Genomic DNA, 18,363 nt, shown 5'->3' on the forward strand with positions numbered 1-18,363 from the left:
TCATGTGTTAAGAAATTTAACACGTCTTTGACGACCTGTTAGCATAACACGTCGTCAAAGACGCGCTAGATTTTCTAACACATTGTTAAAGATGAGTTAGGCCTCCAAACACATAGTCAAAGATATGTTAGCATCAAACGCATAGTCAAAGATATGTTAGCTTTTTGTTTGTTTTTTTTTAATATTATATTTTTATAACTAGTTTTACTTATATTTGTTTTTCTTTTATAAATTTTAATATATAAAGTTTTATATTATTTCGACTATACCGACGAAACATGCTTACTTTTATTTACATATTGACATAAACTTTATTTAAAACCGAGCGAGGTCAAATTTTATTGAACATTTCGATATTGATTTGACAAGGCTCAAATTTGAGTAAGTTTATGTCGGTCCGTAGATAAAAGTAAGCATGTCTCGTCAGTATATTTGAAATAATATAAAACTTTATATATTAAAAGTTATAAAAGAAAAACAAATATAAGTAAAAATAGTTATAAAAATATAATATTAAAAAAAAGCTAACATATCTTTAACTATGTGTTTGACGCTAACATATATTTGACTACGTGTTTGGAGGCTTAACTCATCTTTAACCATGTGTTAGGAAATCTAACGCGTCTTTGACGACGTGTTATGCTAACATGTCGTCAAAGACGTGTTACATTTCCTAATATATGGTCAAAGATGAGTTAAAGAGGAAAATTTTTAGAATTATTAAGTTTGGGGGACATAAATGGAATCTGTTTTCAAAATAGGGTCATTTTGGAAATTTTCCCTTAATTAAAACATAAAACACCAACTTAAATAACCAAAGGAAGGCATGCACGAAACATGATACCAAGCGTCGCTACACATGAAACAGGCAACAAGGCGCCGGTACACGTGAAACGCGCTACCGAGCGACCGCATGTGCGCAACGCGTCACCGAGCACTTTACCCCAGAAACGCGTACCCTAGCGCCCGTGTGCGCGAAACAGGTAACTAAGCGCGGTACGCGCGAAACGGGTAACTTGGCGCCTGATTACGCGTAATGCAAGATCCCCTCCCTCCCCCCCCCCCCCATGTACGGTTAATCATTAATTTGTGCTACCCTTGAAATTGTGTTCTAAATTCGCAATTGAAATGTAGCTAAGAGAATCAAACAATATAAAAAGTACTACTAATAATGAGGAGGGTAAATTACTATCACACCCCGCCACGGCGGAATCGCGAGGGGCGACGACATGGTTGTCAAAGCATATGTTATCGCAAACACAAATACACAAATTGGATACGTAGTTAAAATTCAGAGTTTACATCTCAAAATCAACGTATAAGTCTCAAAATATTTATTAAAAGACATTGTTTCTAAGATTTTTCTCATATGACCCATGACTTGGGTTATACAGGTAAAATCCTCCAAAATGTGTATCCAACACTTGTGTGCATGAAAAACATACTTTAAAATGTCAACCTAATGTTGGTGAGTTCACAGGTTTTAGCATTTAAAAGGTTGTAAACCTTTTCGTTTGAAAGCGTTTTATGTATACGTTAAATATAAACAAGTAATCGTTTGACCCATCATAAGCTAACAAAGATTATGATAATTATGAACTACATGAGGCATTAACCAAACCAAGCCACGGGTGTTTCGCCCCTCACTCGTGCCTCACGAGCAAGCGAGTAGACACTATACAGTCATTCGACCATGCGGATCGGCAGTTAGCGTGACTAACCATGACCGGGGGCATCAATCCCAATAGCACTATTCACAGAATCTTAGGCTAATACAAGCTAATGGTTATTAATAAGCGATAAAGGGGACTTTCCATGACCGGGGCCGTGAAACTCACCTTTGAGTTTTCGAGCGAAATAGGTAACGAATATCGAAAACAAGCGTGAGACTTCTCCTAACCGCGACCTAATCAGTTACGGTTACTTATAATCTCATATAACAATATCAACTTACAAGTTGATCTTTATATAAAGTCCACCCATTATGTTAGACTTGTTGGTGTATGTATTAAATGTTAAAGTATATCCCGATGAACCGTTGGTGATTCGTATATGTGCTTTATCATACACCTAAGTTTTGGATCAACATATATAAGGTTATATATATATATATGTATATATATATAAAGGATGCTATTATTAGTCCATAAGTTCTCTTGTATGCTTCATACTAGGGTTAGATGACTTAGAATTAGTATTCATCATTTATGTGTCCATAAATTCTTCACATATTCTTTAGCTATTTTGGGGTGCGAAGTGACCGTATTTTCTTGTATCAAACGACCTTGTTTTGATTTGAAATTTTATCACATAATCTCATATGTCTTAAGTTTCTAGAAAACTATGATACATAATTTTTGGAGGTTTTTAAGGGGTCCAAACATATTTATTAGTAGATGAGGGTCGTACAACGATTTTCATTGATAGTCTATGGGAAAACCTTTATTTGACTGACCTAATCTTATTTTCATGAAGATTGTGAGTACAAAATTTCAAAGATAAGGTAAATTTTGCAAAAAGAATAATTTCATTTGGACTTGATATGAATGAATTATGGGTCCATGAGTAAAACTCAAATCTGTTAACAAAGTGGCAGTTTTGATACGTGTTTTCGTAAAGTCCGTTTGGGGTATCAACACTCGTCCAAATCATATGAAACCGGTTGGATTAGAAACTAGACTCAAAGTAGTATATTTCAGATTCAACAATAATGCACTTTGGTGAAGTATGGACCGAGTTTATAAGCCAGTGAGTCTGAATCTAAAATCTGTCAGCGTGATTCTCATTACTAAAAGCAACCTTTTTTTTTACAACTTTTTACAATGCTTATTAGGGTGCCCACGTTTACTCGTTTAATGTCATTTCTACATAGTTTTGATGTTCATTTTATCAAGATTTAGTCTTGTGAAGTTTTAGAGGATGTGTGTAAGAGCATTCTCATCCAACCCCTCATATTATGTGAGGGGTGTTTTTATAAATTAGAGAGTAATTTAGGGTGATATGAGTGAAGAGTTTTTATATTTTAAAAAAATAGTGATTTTTTTGTATATTTGAGAAGTTACTGTTCATCCCCTATAATTTTTTAATATATTTTGAAAATGGTTGTGAGTGAAGGAAAGAAAAAAGATAATGATAAAATGTATAAAAAGTATTATTTAATTGAAATGGAGAGAGAAAATAAAATGAGTTTTAGTGTAATTTTTGGTTTGGAGATAGAGGATGGGATGAGAATGAGTTAGTTTATATTTTTCGTATATATTTATGTGTGGTTAGTAGGGGTGTGCATGGGTTGGTTTGGGACGGTTTTAGACCAAACCCATAACCATAATCGATATGTCGGTTAATGGATAACCATAACTAATCCGTTATGGCGGTTTCGGTTCGGTTTTGATGGTTATAGCAAGTTGGTTATGAGTCGGTTAACCGTAACCAAGCCAATGTAATTGAGTCTAAAAGTTGGTTATGGGTCGGTTAACCGTAACCAAGCCAATGTAATTGAGTCTAAAAGTTTGGTACCAAATATTAAAAAAACACGACATGACATAATCCAACAAAATATATATTCGGTAGCATTAATACCAAATATTAAAAAAACGACTTTATATAATCCATCAATGGAATTCAAGTTAATTTGATTAACCAACATTGAACCGAAAACGTAAAAAATGGTGCAATCTGACAATATGTTTGGTGAAAGTTAATCCCAAACATATTGTTGGTTAAATAAATGGGTCGGTTAGTTTATGGTGGGTTTGAAATTATCTTTAACCAAAGCCAACCCATATTTGGCGGTTTTAAAAAATTCAATAAACCAACCTGTTGGTTATGTCGGTTAGCGGTTAAAATTTGTTTGATTATGACAGTTATGATTCGGTTAACGGTTATGACGGTTAAGTTGCTCACCCTAGTAGTTAGAGACTAGTTTATTTGTATGTATCTAACAAAACACTAACTTCCTTCTTACCCATTTATATTTACCCATTTATATTTAATAGAAACATGAAACATTTTAAGAATCTTTTCTTTATTATTTTTTTAAAGCCACTAATAGGTAAAACTAGAGATAAATTGTTTTAGAGAAAGCCATGTTATTTCAAAGTCTAGCTTCATAAGTTTTCCTTATTTTAGAAAACCTATTTGGGTGGTGTTTTTATACAAGATATTTACTCGTAAACAACTTGTAAATTAAAGAAAATGGAGGGTGTTTAGACTCACAAGAAGCAAGGAGAAGGTTTAACAAGAAGACAGTTTTCTAGAGCTTGGATTCTTGTAACACCACTAGCTTGGAAGTGAACTTGAACTCCTTGTGATTTACTTGAAATGGATGATGAAGTTTAAATGTTACGAGTGTGTCAAGTATGTGGTAGAAAAGAAAGGGTTCGGTGGGGTTCAAAAGTGTTGGTTTGTTAAATGGTTTAACGTCTTAGGAATTGGAGGTGCTATAATGACATAATATTACTAACATGAATTTAGTGCGAAGATTACACCAGCACATGACTAGTTTATATAATACTCATAAATTTTATATACACATTATATAAAGATGAGAATTTTATACAAAGTCAGTTATGTATTGTAATAATTTTAAGTTCTTGGAATGTCCTGTTTGCGGTGCGCGCATATAATGTATATATGTGTGAACCCTCGGGTGGGCAAAAGTGAAATTGTACTAATTTTGACGTTATTTTACTAATCTCGTGAAAATAACGTTAAAAAGTGGCGGAAGGTTAATCAGGCATCATGTGGTGGCGTTGATAGCCAAAAGACAAAGGTACATGCACCAATCGACCGGTGTGCCGATGGTTGAGTGTTATATGCCTTATGCCCAAGGCTTGATGCAAAACTACTATCGAGCCGGGGGTCTTACCGGAAGCAGCCTCTCTATTCTTAAGGGATATAGGTAAGGGTGTCTACATCTTACCCTCCTCAGACCCTACCATAGCTTTGTTATTGGTGGAATATACTGAGTATGATGATGATGATGATGATGATGATGATGATGATGATGATTAAGTTCTTGGATTTGAGAGTGATATAAAGTTTTATACACTGGACTATCTGACATTTTTTTTTTGAATTTATAAAATTTATTACCAACCATTGGGTTTTTCAGGTTAGCTGGCATTCATGTATCGGCAATTTCTAAAATTACCCAATGTATGATGACAATATGTCTGGCTTCGGTAGACTTAATATGATCTAGTTAATGCAAATTATGCCAAATAGAAAACTCATAAAATGTAAGCACGTTTAGGACATGTACGTGTATTGACCTGAAAATTGACGGTTGTCAGAATTACTGTTAACCTAAAATAGTAAGTAAATCAAAGTTACAACAGATTAAAAAAAGCAAAAAGACAAGAGCAAAGTGTCGTAAGCCCTCTTAAATATCTATACCAAAGGGCAAGAGCAGATATAGGAGGAGTTGAGGGTTGTCTGCTATACCCTGAATTTTATGTTTTCGGATACATCTGAGTAAATATTAGAACACCCTTAAATTTAAAAATGAGAAACAAATGCTATTTATAGAGTTTAAAAAAAAAGTGATTTTTTTTTAAATATCAACGGTTGCCAATGGCCATATGGTTGTTATCTTTTTTCACCGCTCCCATTGCCACACGGCCATGATCAGCTACATCACAACACTCTAGTGGGTACGCTAAAAGCATTTCTAACATGACATGCCCATAAAAGGTCATATCAACCTCATATCAGACTCTAAACTTAAATAAATTAAAAAATCACTCATTTTCATTTATACCAAATTTTCACAAACACCGTTAGAAAATGGGATAATGAATTTTAAAATGCCAACTTTGACTCATCACCGTTATTTGATATACTTTTGTTAACAATTTCGTTTATTCGATTGCAATTATTACACAAAACACTTAGATTCTAAAAATAAAAGATCTCTGATCCAAAAAAAAAAAAACATATTCTCAACTGTATTCATAAATTAAACATATAATTCGACATTTAACAAAAAAAAACAAAAAAAAAAACACAACATAACCGCTACATTTGCTGCCTCTTTACCCTATTATTTTTCTTCATGTCCATAATCACCAAATTAGTTTGACAGCCATAAAGAACAACCATTATATGCACATTAGTCCCATAAATTATAACTCTAAACCATTCATCATCAATACCCCACTGGAGCAATACCTTTCGCCTTCGCCTTGGCGGCAGCTGACGCCGCACTAGCAGCAGCAGAAGCCGCTGCCGCAGCAGCGGCTGCTGCAGCGTTCGGCGTAGCTGGCGGCACCGGTTTTACCGGTGCTACCATCTGCTGAACAGGTGCGTTCAGTTGAGCAAGAAGCTCTTTTATTTGCTTCCCCGATAACGTCTCGTGTTGAAGCAACGCATTTGCAAGCGCATGATGCTCTTTATTATACCTCGTTAGAATATTCTTTGCGTTATCATATGCGTTTTCTAATAACTTTTGAACTTCCTTTTCGATAAGAAGTCGCGTCTCGGTGCTCATACTTTTCCCGTTATCGTCATAATTATGCGCCACGACACCGATCTCTTTGCTCATACCGTATTTAGTAACCATTTCGCGTGCAAGTCGGGTCGCTTGTTCGAGATCAGACGATGCACCCGACGTAACCTCATCTTCACCAAAGATTAACTCTTCTGCGACACGACCGCCCATACAAACATCGAGTCGGGCAAGCATTTCCTTACGGGAAACACTTGTTTCGTCTTTTTCTGGCAACTGGGCCACCATCCCGAGAGCCATGCCTCTTGGGACGATGGTGGCTTTGTGGACTGGGTGGGCCCCGTCCGTGTGTAGGGCCACGAGTGCGTGACCGCCTTCGTGGTATGCAGTTAACTTACGAACTTCGTCAGATATAACAGCTGATTTCCGTTCACTTCCCATCATGATTTTGTCCTTCGCGTATTCTAGATCTGCCATGCTTACTGACTTGGCACCATCCATTGCTGCCTTGAGAGCAGCCACATTTACCAAATTTGCCAGGTCAGCACCGGAAAACCCGGGAGTTCCTCGGGCCACGACCATTAAATCAACGTCTTCTGCTTTTAAAATCTGTTGAAAACAGTTATAACAATAGATATGAATAAATAATTAGAATCGGATGAATAATATAATAAAGAGTCAATTACACTTTTCATCCTTCGAATCGTCCTTAAACAAAGGAAATAACATAAGACCACCTCTATTTTTTAAAAGGTTGCGCGTTGCATACTTTACACTGAGGGTTAGCTCTTTTGTTAAGCTGAGGGTATTTTTGTCATTATATCTTTCTAGAGACTATTTTGTGCAGTTAATTATCTTAAAAGATTTTGATAATTACACAAACTGATAAGGCCTATAGTCATCTCTTTTTCTTTGTCGAGTATTTTGATTATGGTGTTTAGTATTTGGAGATCTACCTATCTCAAATCAGGCCATCTATCCTTTGTTTTCCTATCTCAGTTAATCTAATTTTCCAGTTTCTGTCACAAACTGGACTTGACAAAAATAAATAAATAAATAAATAAAAATAACGTCCGTTAGTGAAAAAGAAGAAGCCTGCAAACTTTTTTAAGCATAAAGGATGTTTCTTGTTATTTCTTTAGCTTAAAAACAATTTTGAAAAATGAAATAAACTTGACAAAAAAGTGTAATTTACTATGAAGATAAATAAACAAACCTTTGACATGTGAGATTCCATTATCTGCCTCCTGCCTTCGACATCAGGATTAGGAACCACCACACGACGGTCAAAACGCCCAGGTCTTATAAGTGCCTTATCTAATGACTGGGGGAGGTTGGTTGCTGCAATTACAATAATGCCCTCGTTTTGTTTAAACCCATCTAACTCGACAAGTAACTGATTCAAAGTCATCTTCATGTACTGTTGGTCTTTAGGATTTCGACTTCCGCCAATTGCATCAATTTCATCCATGAATATTATGCACGGTGATCGTTTCTTTGCTGCGGTGAAAAGGTCTCTGACCCTGCGGGCCCCGACACCAACAAACATTTCTTCAAATTCACTTCCGCTGCATGAAAAAAATGGAACGCCTGCTTCTCCTGCTATGGCTCTGGCTAACATGGTTTTTCCTGTCCCTGGTGGGCCCACAAGTAATACACCTTTCGGTAGCTTCCCACCGAGACATGTGAACCGCTGTTACATTTTCATTGTTAATAATACTTTGAAAAAAATAAATGAATTTAAAAAACATTATTCAGGGGCGTGCCAGCATCACATAATCAATTCCAAGCTGTTCAAATAAGAACCAAGAAATATGTTGAGAACTGCGAGAACCGCATCACACACCCTATACATGGTGCTTCAAATGTGATAGATTAAATGGTTACGTAACCATCACACACCCTACCTAGATTATCTTTAATGCATAATCTACAGGTGCATTACGCAGTTTTCTAAAATACTGATTCTGAAAAAAAGGTATCCCTACACACACATATTTGTAACTTAAAGCCGTATGACATTTGTGGTAGTCGAGCCGAGCACAAGCCAAGGTCATCAGCTTGTGGCTCGCTCATTAGCTGGCTCGTTCAAATTAAAACCCAAATCTACGTTTATATGTATATATAATATACTATATATACTAGCTTTTGAGCCTGTGTATTACATGGGATTTGTCACATGAAAAAAATAATAATAATAAAGTCCATTTAGAAATAAAGACACAAAATTAAAGGTAAAAAAGAAATTAAATATATAGTACAAACAAAGTCTAGAATCTCAAATTTACATTCATATGGAAAACCTAGAAACAAATTAAATATTGCTGAGTTCAATACTGTTATGAGTTCGAAGGCGTAGTAAAAACGGATTCAAACGGATTCACAACAATAATAAAGAAAAACTAGTACATAGAATGCTTTGGTACATGTCTATGAGTTCAATACTGCGAGGAAAAGTTGTTTTTTTATATGATCCTATTTCTTTTATTGAAGTTGATTATATGATAAATGCTTTTGAAATAAAAAGAAAACACGAATTGACAGTTTCCATAAAACAAACAAATCGGATTTATAATTTTTCATCAAAAACATGAATTGTAGGACTCCAAATTTTTTAGGTATTATCAATCATTGTTTTAATGTTTAATAGTTCTTTAGAATGATTATGTTTAGAAAATTAAATAAAAGATTCAAAATTAAATAATCACGTTAATTGGAAATTTAAATTAGATAGCTAATTGAAACTTTATATAAGTGAAGTGAGAAGCTTTGCATAATTCAAACTGAATGCACGAGTCCTTATTGTTAAAATAATGCCGACTTCTTTAATAAAAAGTAAGGTATACATTGACAATAATTATATTTTAGGTATTAATTGTTCTAAATGGTCATTAATATGTGTATAATATCTTGAAATATATTGAAAATGTTGCAACTCATGGATCAAACCATTTTCACCCATGACCCATGGATAGCATAGATTAAGGAGAAAAGAGATTAGAATATTATGAAGGAACTTTATGCTAGGATTGAATGAGTTTAGGACAACTAAGCATCATTATTTTTGTTTATTAGTATAGTAAGATAAGATAAGATTTGAAACTTAGAGCTGTGTGATAGTTTTCAGTGTAAAAATATTGAAGATTCTATCATTGAAAATTCTTGTTTGGCTCATTTATAACGCAAATTTTACTACACATAATTTATAACCCAAAATGCATTACATATAAACTATAAATTGAAAAGTTTATAAACTCTACATTATGCGTATGCTACAAATACTATTTTTAGTTTTATATATCCGCATTATGAGCTATTTTAATAATTTTAGATTTATATAAATCAATTCAATACGTGTCAATAAATTAAAAAAACTTAGAATTTTAAAAATAAACGAGTGACCCAACGAGCCACAAGTTGGCTCAGGATTTTGTCGAGCGAGCCCTACCTCCACACTTCAGCTCGTTAAGATAAACAAGCAAAACCAGTTCAGCTTGTAAATGAGCCAAGCCCCAGCCCACGCTAGCTAAACTTGCTTGTTTACAACCCTACTCATACCCAAACACCCTATGATTACCTTAGGGTCTCGAAGATAGTAAACGATTTCTTCAAGCTCGGCTTTAGCTTCATCTACACCCTTCACATCACTAAACTTTGTGTTAGACTCCATACTCGGTTGCACCTCATCATGTAAACCTAAACCTGCTCATAAACAACAAACCAATCACTTCACTTGACAACACAAGCATTTGCATACAAAACAAGATTAACTAACACCTTTAGTAATTCCTCTATCCTCAATAAGTGCTCCAACACCCGAAATTAATAAAAATCCCATTCCTAAAGCCCGAACCGTGCGCCATAACTGTTCTTTAAAGTGTCCACCTTCAGTAGCCACCATATGTATGGGTGCAGCAGCAGTTCCTAAAACACCTTCTTTCGTAGATTTTCCAACATTTTGTAGGGCTGATAATCCACCAGTCATATCTTCGTCATAAGCTGGCTTACCAGAGCTCGCCATTCCTGTTAAAAACATGAAGAAATGAAAGATAATGTTAAGTTTGAATATTCAGCAGTACAATTATAAAAGAATGTTTGGAGGATTACAATCTAAAATTCACTTTAATTGAACAAACGATCGAACATGAACATTTAAAAGAACGCGCTTTCTTGTTCATGTTCATTCATTAAGAAAATGAACATTTTCGTGCTCGTACGTTAACAGTATAAATGAACAGTTCACGAAATGAACATAACTAAAGATAGATGAACGAACATAAGTGAGCTAAAACGATTTAAAAGTAATGTGAAGAACAATGTGTTGCGCCTAAAAACTTTATATAAAATATGTTAACAAACGTAAACGAACAAACTTAAACAAACGTAAACTAACAAACATAAATGAACATAAACAAATTAAGATGAATGAACATAAAAGAGTCTCCAAGAACCAAATTGGATGAACGATACATGTGTACATGCTCGTTCGTTTAACAAAATGAACATAATTATATGTTCATGTTCAATCATTTATTAAATAAACAAACATAAACAAACTTCCTTCCAAACAGTTCACAAACTACTCTCTAAACGTTCGGTTCAATTTTGTCACATTTGGGTCATGTTAAATTTTATGAATCAAAACATGAGATTTATATATTATGTTAAATTTACCGACTACACATTGACCCAAACAGTACCCAAAACTATCTTTAAGTACCATACAAAAAGTTACGACGACTAAAACCAAACAACTTACAAAACTTGTTGGTATTTTGTACAAAAATAGTAAAATATCAATCTAAGAAATTGGAAGAAAACAATCCTTGTGAATTAAGCAACTTTATTTGACCTTAATGAAATTGGATTAAATTTGTTAGCTCACCTCTTTGCAATGTTTTGAGTAACTCGCTTTCATCCAATCTATCAACTTTGACCAAAGCTTTGACGTATTCTTTAAGTGCTGTAGGGTTTGAGTGCATAGAAGGTTGACTTTCAAATAATCTTATTATAGCCTCGGGATCGTTTCTATGATAAAGCTCCCGGAAATATGATGTGTCACTTGCTATATCTGGTTCACGATCACGCAATCTTTTTCCTAAACTGCCCACGTAACTGGATTGGAACCTTCGTTGGGCGTTTGGAAGCTTGTAAACTGCAGATACGTAACCGTTAAATGTTTAAAGCAAACAAGATGTTTACGTATCTACCTTATGGAACGGGGCAATTAATATAAGGAATTGTAATAAACTTAAAAGTACAAATATACCTGCATCAGCTATGAGCTTTTGAGAAATGTTGTAGGGTCTGGTATACAGGTTTTTTAACAGCGTCAATTGCAATTGTTGCCTCGAGGACTATATAAACAAACAAACACTCACATTGTGTTAACATCAATTGCAATGGGTTCTCCTCCTTTCAGTTTAACTTTGTAAATTTTATCTGTTTAATTCTAACTCATGCTATCATACTTGAAAGAATTTGAAATCGCAAAATGAGGGTATTAGTTGAATTTATCGGTTTTTCTAACATTTTTGTATCTAGCTCATGCCAGTTGTATTGCTGCCTGCCAAAAAATATAAATACTTTTTTTGCTTATAATAAAAAATGTTGCCTTTAAAAACATTAATAATGGATTCAGACAAATGGGAAGAATTCATAAGTTTTAATCGTATTGACTGCGTTACTTTGCTATTTCCATGTGATTTATGGACTTAATTATGAGTAAGTGCTGGTGTTGCAGTGCTGAGTATGTGGGTAAGAGGATCTGATTCATTCTGGTGAACAGAACAGAAGACACTTAACGCTAATAACATATAATTCCCAACATCCGAAACCAAGGTACAATCAAGGTGTTTAAAATCGTAAAATTAGGGTTTGTTTCCAATAATAATAATAATGAGCAGATTTAAACCTGGTTAAGAAGGAGGCGTTTAAGGGCCATATGGTCGGATCTTGACTTCGGAGATGGACGCTTGATTGATTTTATTTTTTGCAACAAACAAAGAAAGAAATTGGGGGGGGGGGGGGGGGGGTGAGGTGTATGTATATGTGTTGTGAGGAAACGAAATTTGGGATTTTAATAATATCTTCTTCTATCCGATTACTATTCGTTGCAAAAGGCTTCTGCGGTGTTCAACTATGCGCCGCAACTATTCTACGGTTTTTGTTCTTTTTAACACACACATCTTCATTCACCGGTATATGTCCCGACTTATGTCGGTTTGTATCAGGTTGTCGAAGACAAATATGACTCGTATAGGACCATAAGGATGATATATAAATATCACATCTCTTCTTTAAACTCCCCTTCTCAAATTAAAGAAACAAATTTTACATTTTACACTTATATTTTTCACATATAATCAACTACAAACAACTTTTATTGCAACACACGCATAAATAACTAAGGTAACTATTTTAATACTAGAGTAACTAATATTACTCTACTACATTTGTTTTTTTTACCATATTACTCTGGTTCAAAACCTATAGAGTAATAGTAATTATTTTAGTTACTATTTGGAGATTACTTCATAAAATAGTAACCAAGTTTTAGTTTTGTTCCAATTAGGTCACTAGTGTAAAGTTTTGTTTTATTTAGGTCACTTAACTTTTATTTAGTGTTTCAATCCTAGATATTTGACCTGGATAACAAGTTATCTAGGTTTATTATGCACTCCTCTTAAGTAAGAGGTAAACATGTGCATTCCTACTAGGTTACCGGGTATTTACTTTATACTCCTCTTAAGTTAACAGATATTACTTTACACTCCTCTTAAGTTAAAAGGTGTTTACTTTGCACTCCACTTAAGTTAACAATTGTTTCTTATGCACTCCTCTTAAATTAAGAGGTGTTTACTATACACTCATGTTAAGTTAAGAGGTGTTACTTTGCATTCCTCTTAAATTAACAGGTGTTTAGTATGCACTACTCTTAGTATGCAATGCCAAAATATTTGAAAATTAAAAAACAAAACCTAGATTACCTGTTATCCAGGTTAAATATCTAGGATTAAAACATTAAATAAAGGCTAAGTGACCTAAATAGAACAAAACTTTACACTAGTGACCTAATTAGAACAAATCTAAACTTGATTACTATTTTATGGAGCAATCCCTTATTATTTGTAAGTTTAGTAGTTAAATTTCGATTGTCCTTGATCTTAACCCCAACATTTTGCAGAACTCATTAAAACTTTACTAAGAGTGAATTCAAATACTATTACACTTATATAAATTAGTAATTTTTTTACCTCCTCACACAAACATTTTACCTTTTGGTACAAGTGTTTACTCATTATTTACGACTAGTGTTTTATCCGGCTTGTTGCATCGGGGCAGGTCGGTAAACCCGAGTAATGGTAAATCTCAAGCGTTGTCGGTCTCAAACGTTGAAGTATTTTATGCTTTCATTCAATTATGCCACTTTATTTTGTTATTCAAAGCCAAAAAAATTCATAGTTCTAGAGTAAGATTCAAACCTTGCAAAGCATTGGTGGCTTGAAGAAATCCGTACATGCCATACCACCAAAGAGTTAGATCCTATAATTTTATTCCATATATATATATATATATATATATCTTATATAAAAAAAACCTTAGAAAACTTATTTGTGGCACCAAACTTCTCAATTATACTAATTAGATAATTTTATGTTTCGAATCTTTCCACGTGTAAGTATGGTATAGTTGTTTCTTATTTCATTTTATTAGATTTTGCGAGGCAGAAGTTTCTCTTAGCTTCACTCAATGATGGTTCTTCAATAACGCTACGACCTCCAGCTTTCTAGACTGTCGGTTGGTTCTTAATTGGCCTAGTACAAGGTGTCTTTCATCAACGGTGTATTGTAATTGATAAGATATTAGTTGTCTTTTGTTAAATGTTAGGATCTTACTAGCATTGGTTTGATATTCCTCAAGCTATTCTTTATGGGCTTTAAAGTGGACGGTAAGGGAGGTTTTAAAGCCTCAAACATCATAGTGGGGCATCTTTGGGAGGTGACATAGGGGTGGGACGATAGTGTGAAGACAGGCGGTTTGGGTTTTTTGGTTGGGCCGCCCTACTTTTCACTCTCTCTCTCTCTCTCTCTCTCACATACACACATACATATAAATGTATATACTAGTATTTGTGCCCGCATGTTGCTGCGGGTCATGTTAAATGCAATAAAATTGTTACCAATAAAAACCAAGTTGCAATAGGATTTGTTAACAATAAAATACAAATTGTAAGTTGTCAAGATAATATATTGTAACTTAACTTTAAATGATTCTTGGTAGAATGAATACAAATCATCGAACAGACGACCTTCAGACACAAAAGTAAAGGTTTTATAGCTGCGCAAACCTTAAGTGTATTGTTATGGGTTCACTCATACAATCAGTTATATACATTCTACTATAAATAAAAAATTCAGTGGGTTAACCGCTCAACTCTACGTAGAGCACTTCGCGGCTGTTGTGAAATATGATCACACTAATGTTGGTTAATGAAAATAAAAGTGCTAAAGTTTTCGTTAACCAATCTAGTTTCAATAACTTTTTAGGTCGAACACACTATTCACAATTATTACTCTTAGCACAATTTTGCACTAGAAAATTAAGTCAAAATTCAAAAGCAAATATCTACCCAATTTATTTTCAACCAAATTTATTTTGAAGTTTGAACATATTTAGTTTATAATATATTTGAAAATAGTTCAAATATCATGCCATGATGCCAATTATTACTCTTAGCACAATTATGCACTCGAAAAAAATTCAAAGATGTAAACACATATCTACATCTCCATGTATCTCACCTCACCTGTGAATACCATTCTTTATTTGTATCGTAAATAAAATTCAATTCAAGTTTTAAATTATCTTAGAAAGTTAAATTAGTTGTAGAACTTAAAAATAAGCTTAGTTTAAACTTTAAAGTCTTGCCTCTCATGTAACCAATTCTTGAATATATCTTAAATGTCCTAGGATGATCAATGATCAGTTTTGACTTGAAAAAAATTTCAAGTGTTTAGTTGTTTGGTCTTCCTTAACATGGCACAGTCTATTAACAGTCGGTGCAAAGGTGTATTAAATTTTACAAATTCATAAAAATAAAAATAAAATAATAATAATAATAATAATGTAAACTCAATCCTCAAATGCGTAATGTAATTAGTCAATACCACCTCACAACCACCATCTTCAACCCTAACCATCGCTTCACAACCATAACCAAAGCACGATGTAATACAAATCAAATGACTTAAAAAACAATTTATCTACAAAATGCAAAAGCATATATAATTAGACTTGAGTTTTCAAAAAGTATGTGAATAATTTGTACTTGGAAAGAGCTGTTAACTAATTACAATGGTTGAGATAAAGAAGATACCGCTATTGTTTGTTTTGTTCATTTCTTGATGACTAAAACGTTATATTTTTTGAACTATAGTAGTGTTAGGGCTCGGATTTTCGGTATCCTCAGCCAGCAGTATGTTCAGGATAACTTCAAGATATGGTATCTTCCGAGGTAGCAGGTATCCTAAATATATTGTATAAATTAACAATTTGTTCGCTATTTTCCTTGTTTAAACAGGTCAAAGGAAGTTGTCATGATCTCCCGGAGACTCGGACCTACAGTTATTAGCGCGCGGTTAAAAAGGAAACGTGGGAAACAATTTATTTGCAGCCTTTCCATGTTTACCGGGTCAAAGATGTCACCATGATTGCCTAAAGACCCGGACCTGCAGTTAATAGATTGTGGCATGGAAGGAAACTTGCTGATTAAGGGGATTAACGGCTAATTGGACTCACTCCATAGTTTCCTTAATTATAGAAAAGTTTGTTAGACTCTTTTTTGTTATAAATAGAGCGATAGACTTTGATCAAAACACACACTCTAGCACTCGAGAACTTACTAGTACTCGCATTCTTTGTAAATCACGATCAAGTTTGAGCTCCACAATTGTAATCACTTTTATTATTAATAAACTAGTGGTGATAGTTTTTACCGCCCGGGGTTTTTTGCTTGTTATCCTAAGGATAACGGGTTTTTTCCTCGCAACAAATCCTCGTGTTCAAGTACTTTTACGTTCATTTCATACAAGCACCTAGTCCCGATTACTAATTTGGTTACGAAATCGCTGTTGTTAATTTTTGACCAAACCAAGTAGTATGATGGTTAGAACGATATCATGCCGGATCTAATTGGAAAAATTCAAATAAACATGGCACAATAACACCAGTTTAGTTGAGAATTTAAAAGGGCCAGTATAAACATATTGATTCATTGCTGCAAAATCTGTAGTTTTTCAGCTTTAAATGATCATAAATTCATAATCATAAGAAATATGTCATGTAATAACATACTTCATTAGCAAAAAAATTTAACCATCTCAAAGAAAACACAGCGTACCTTGGGATTCTTGCATCTTAACTTCTGTCATACACCTGATTCCCAAATTATTGAAAAATAGGCTCTGAAATATAATTATCAAGAAAATAAAAAGTGAAATGCTATCAGAAACCATGCCAATGAACAAAGAGGACAATTGACATCATGTGCCTGATTACAATAGAAAATAAAAATAAATTAAAAACATGTACATTCATAGAATAGTTGAAGCTAAGATCCCAAATTTACTCACAGATTCATTGTTGTTGTCGTTGAAGAGCATTGAATTATATGAACTTGTAACTTAACACAAAGGGTAAATTGAATTAAGTTAATGAGTTAAGTATCAATGTACATGAGGTTTTGATTCTAAACTAAAACAAGTTAGATACACAAATTGACTTACAAATAACTTTTTTTAGCTGATGAATAGTGGTGTAAAGGAGTTGTCAAAAGGGTGAGTCAGGAACAAAAGCGGCCACTATGCAAACTGAAACTGATTTTCGTGTACATCTTTTGGAGCAACCCGCATTGTGAGCATCCTCACGCTTCTTGTAAACAAATACCCACCAAAACTTGCTATACCGCATCCAACATCTGATGCAACACACGTTTAGTTACCATATGAAATCTCAGAAACCATCTTCTAAGTTATTTATAAAATGAAAGTTGAGTTCATCAAGACATGATATTAGGAATAAACAACATTGCAAATATTAATATATTATCTCCGGTTTTGCAAAATGGCCACCAGAAAACCAAATCCATTCCATGAAATCATCAATATCTTGAACTATTTTCAAACAAACAAATCCAGCTGGATTGAAAATAGACGGGCCCATATGTACGCGGGGGTCTGGTGGCGGCCGAAGCCCGTCTTCTACCCGGAACCATTTTTTAACGTCCCGAACACGATGGTAAGCCCCGATCGTCCTAATTTTGAGCTTAAGTTTGTTAAAAACACGTTTTAAAATCTGGACAGATTGTATAAGTTTTGCATGTCTGTAAAAATCGTTCCATTACTTAAGATCTAACAGTCCGATAATCTTTTGATTTTTTTACAGATGGTTCATAACCCATAGATAATTATTTTGAACGGTGGAAATGAGAATCAGAGTAGTTTAAGTTGGGTTTCTAGACTCGTTTTTGGATTCAGTTCGCTGGGCAGATTTTGAAAACGCGGCTCTAAAGAAATGCATATTATTGGAAATCCGACAGTCGGATCGAGCTGAAATTTCGGTGAGCCTTCCTAACACATAGATCTTTGATTCCACCAAAGGAATTGATCATCAGATATCTAGATGGTGAGCTATAACCTTTGTAAGTTACTGGCCATATTTCAGAACGAAATTAGTTTCTTAAAACGAGTTGCATGTAGGTTTTGAGGTGTCATATGAACGATCCGAGACCGGAGAAACTTTCGTGACGCAACAACGAACGAGTTGGTATAAACGGATCGCATTGCATGCAGGTTTTGAGTAGATTTTAATACTCGAACCGTACTCGATGATGTATATATTTTATATCTTTAAGT

The 18,363-nt window shown here is 34.1% G+C and overlaps 1 protein-coding gene across 1 annotated transcript; it reads right to left on the minus strand.

The window, feature by feature from the left end:
- Window positions 1-5,860: 5,860 nt before the first annotated feature.
- LOC143594328 (ATP-dependent zinc metalloprotease FTSH 4, mitochondrial-like) lies at window positions 5,861-12,392 on the minus strand. The gene is made up of 7 exons (XM_077073663.1): window positions 12,363-12,392; window positions 11,718-11,805; window positions 11,334-11,603; window positions 10,226-10,471; window positions 10,026-10,150; window positions 7,665-8,141; window positions 5,861-7,057 (listed from the first exon to the last, which is right to left on the minus strand). Exons 1-7 carry the CDS (start codon window positions 12,390-12,392, stop codon window positions 6,149-6,151), a joined length of 2,145 nt encoding a protein of 714 aa, XP_076929778.1. The 3' UTR covers window positions 5,861-6,148.
- Between the last annotated feature and the right edge of the window lie 5,971 nt (window positions 12,393-18,363).

The sequence above is a fragment of the Bidens hawaiensis genome, unplaced genomic scaffold (assembly GCF_021521415.1).
Source record: "Bidens hawaiensis isolate Kalapana, Puna unplaced genomic scaffold, B.hawaiensis_p1.1 tig00001692_1, whole genome shotgun sequence".
Taxonomy (NCBI): domain Eukaryota; kingdom Viridiplantae; phylum Streptophyta; class Magnoliopsida; order Asterales; family Asteraceae; genus Bidens; species Bidens hawaiensis.

Bases quoted from the DNA above. Each gene is read 5' to 3' on its own strand.
- LOC143594328 (XM_077073663.1), bottom strand. From the start codon at position 12,392: ATGGCCCTTAAACGCCTCCTTCTTAACCAG. The intron at 11,604-11,717 runs GTATATTTGTAC...ACGTATCTGCAG, and splicing joins AAAGCTCATAGCTGATGCAG to TTTACAAGCTTCCAAACGCC. The intron at 7,058-7,664 runs GTTTGTTTATTT...TGTTTTCAACAG, and splicing joins TGGAATCTCACATGTCAAAG to ATTTTAAAAGCAGAAGACGT.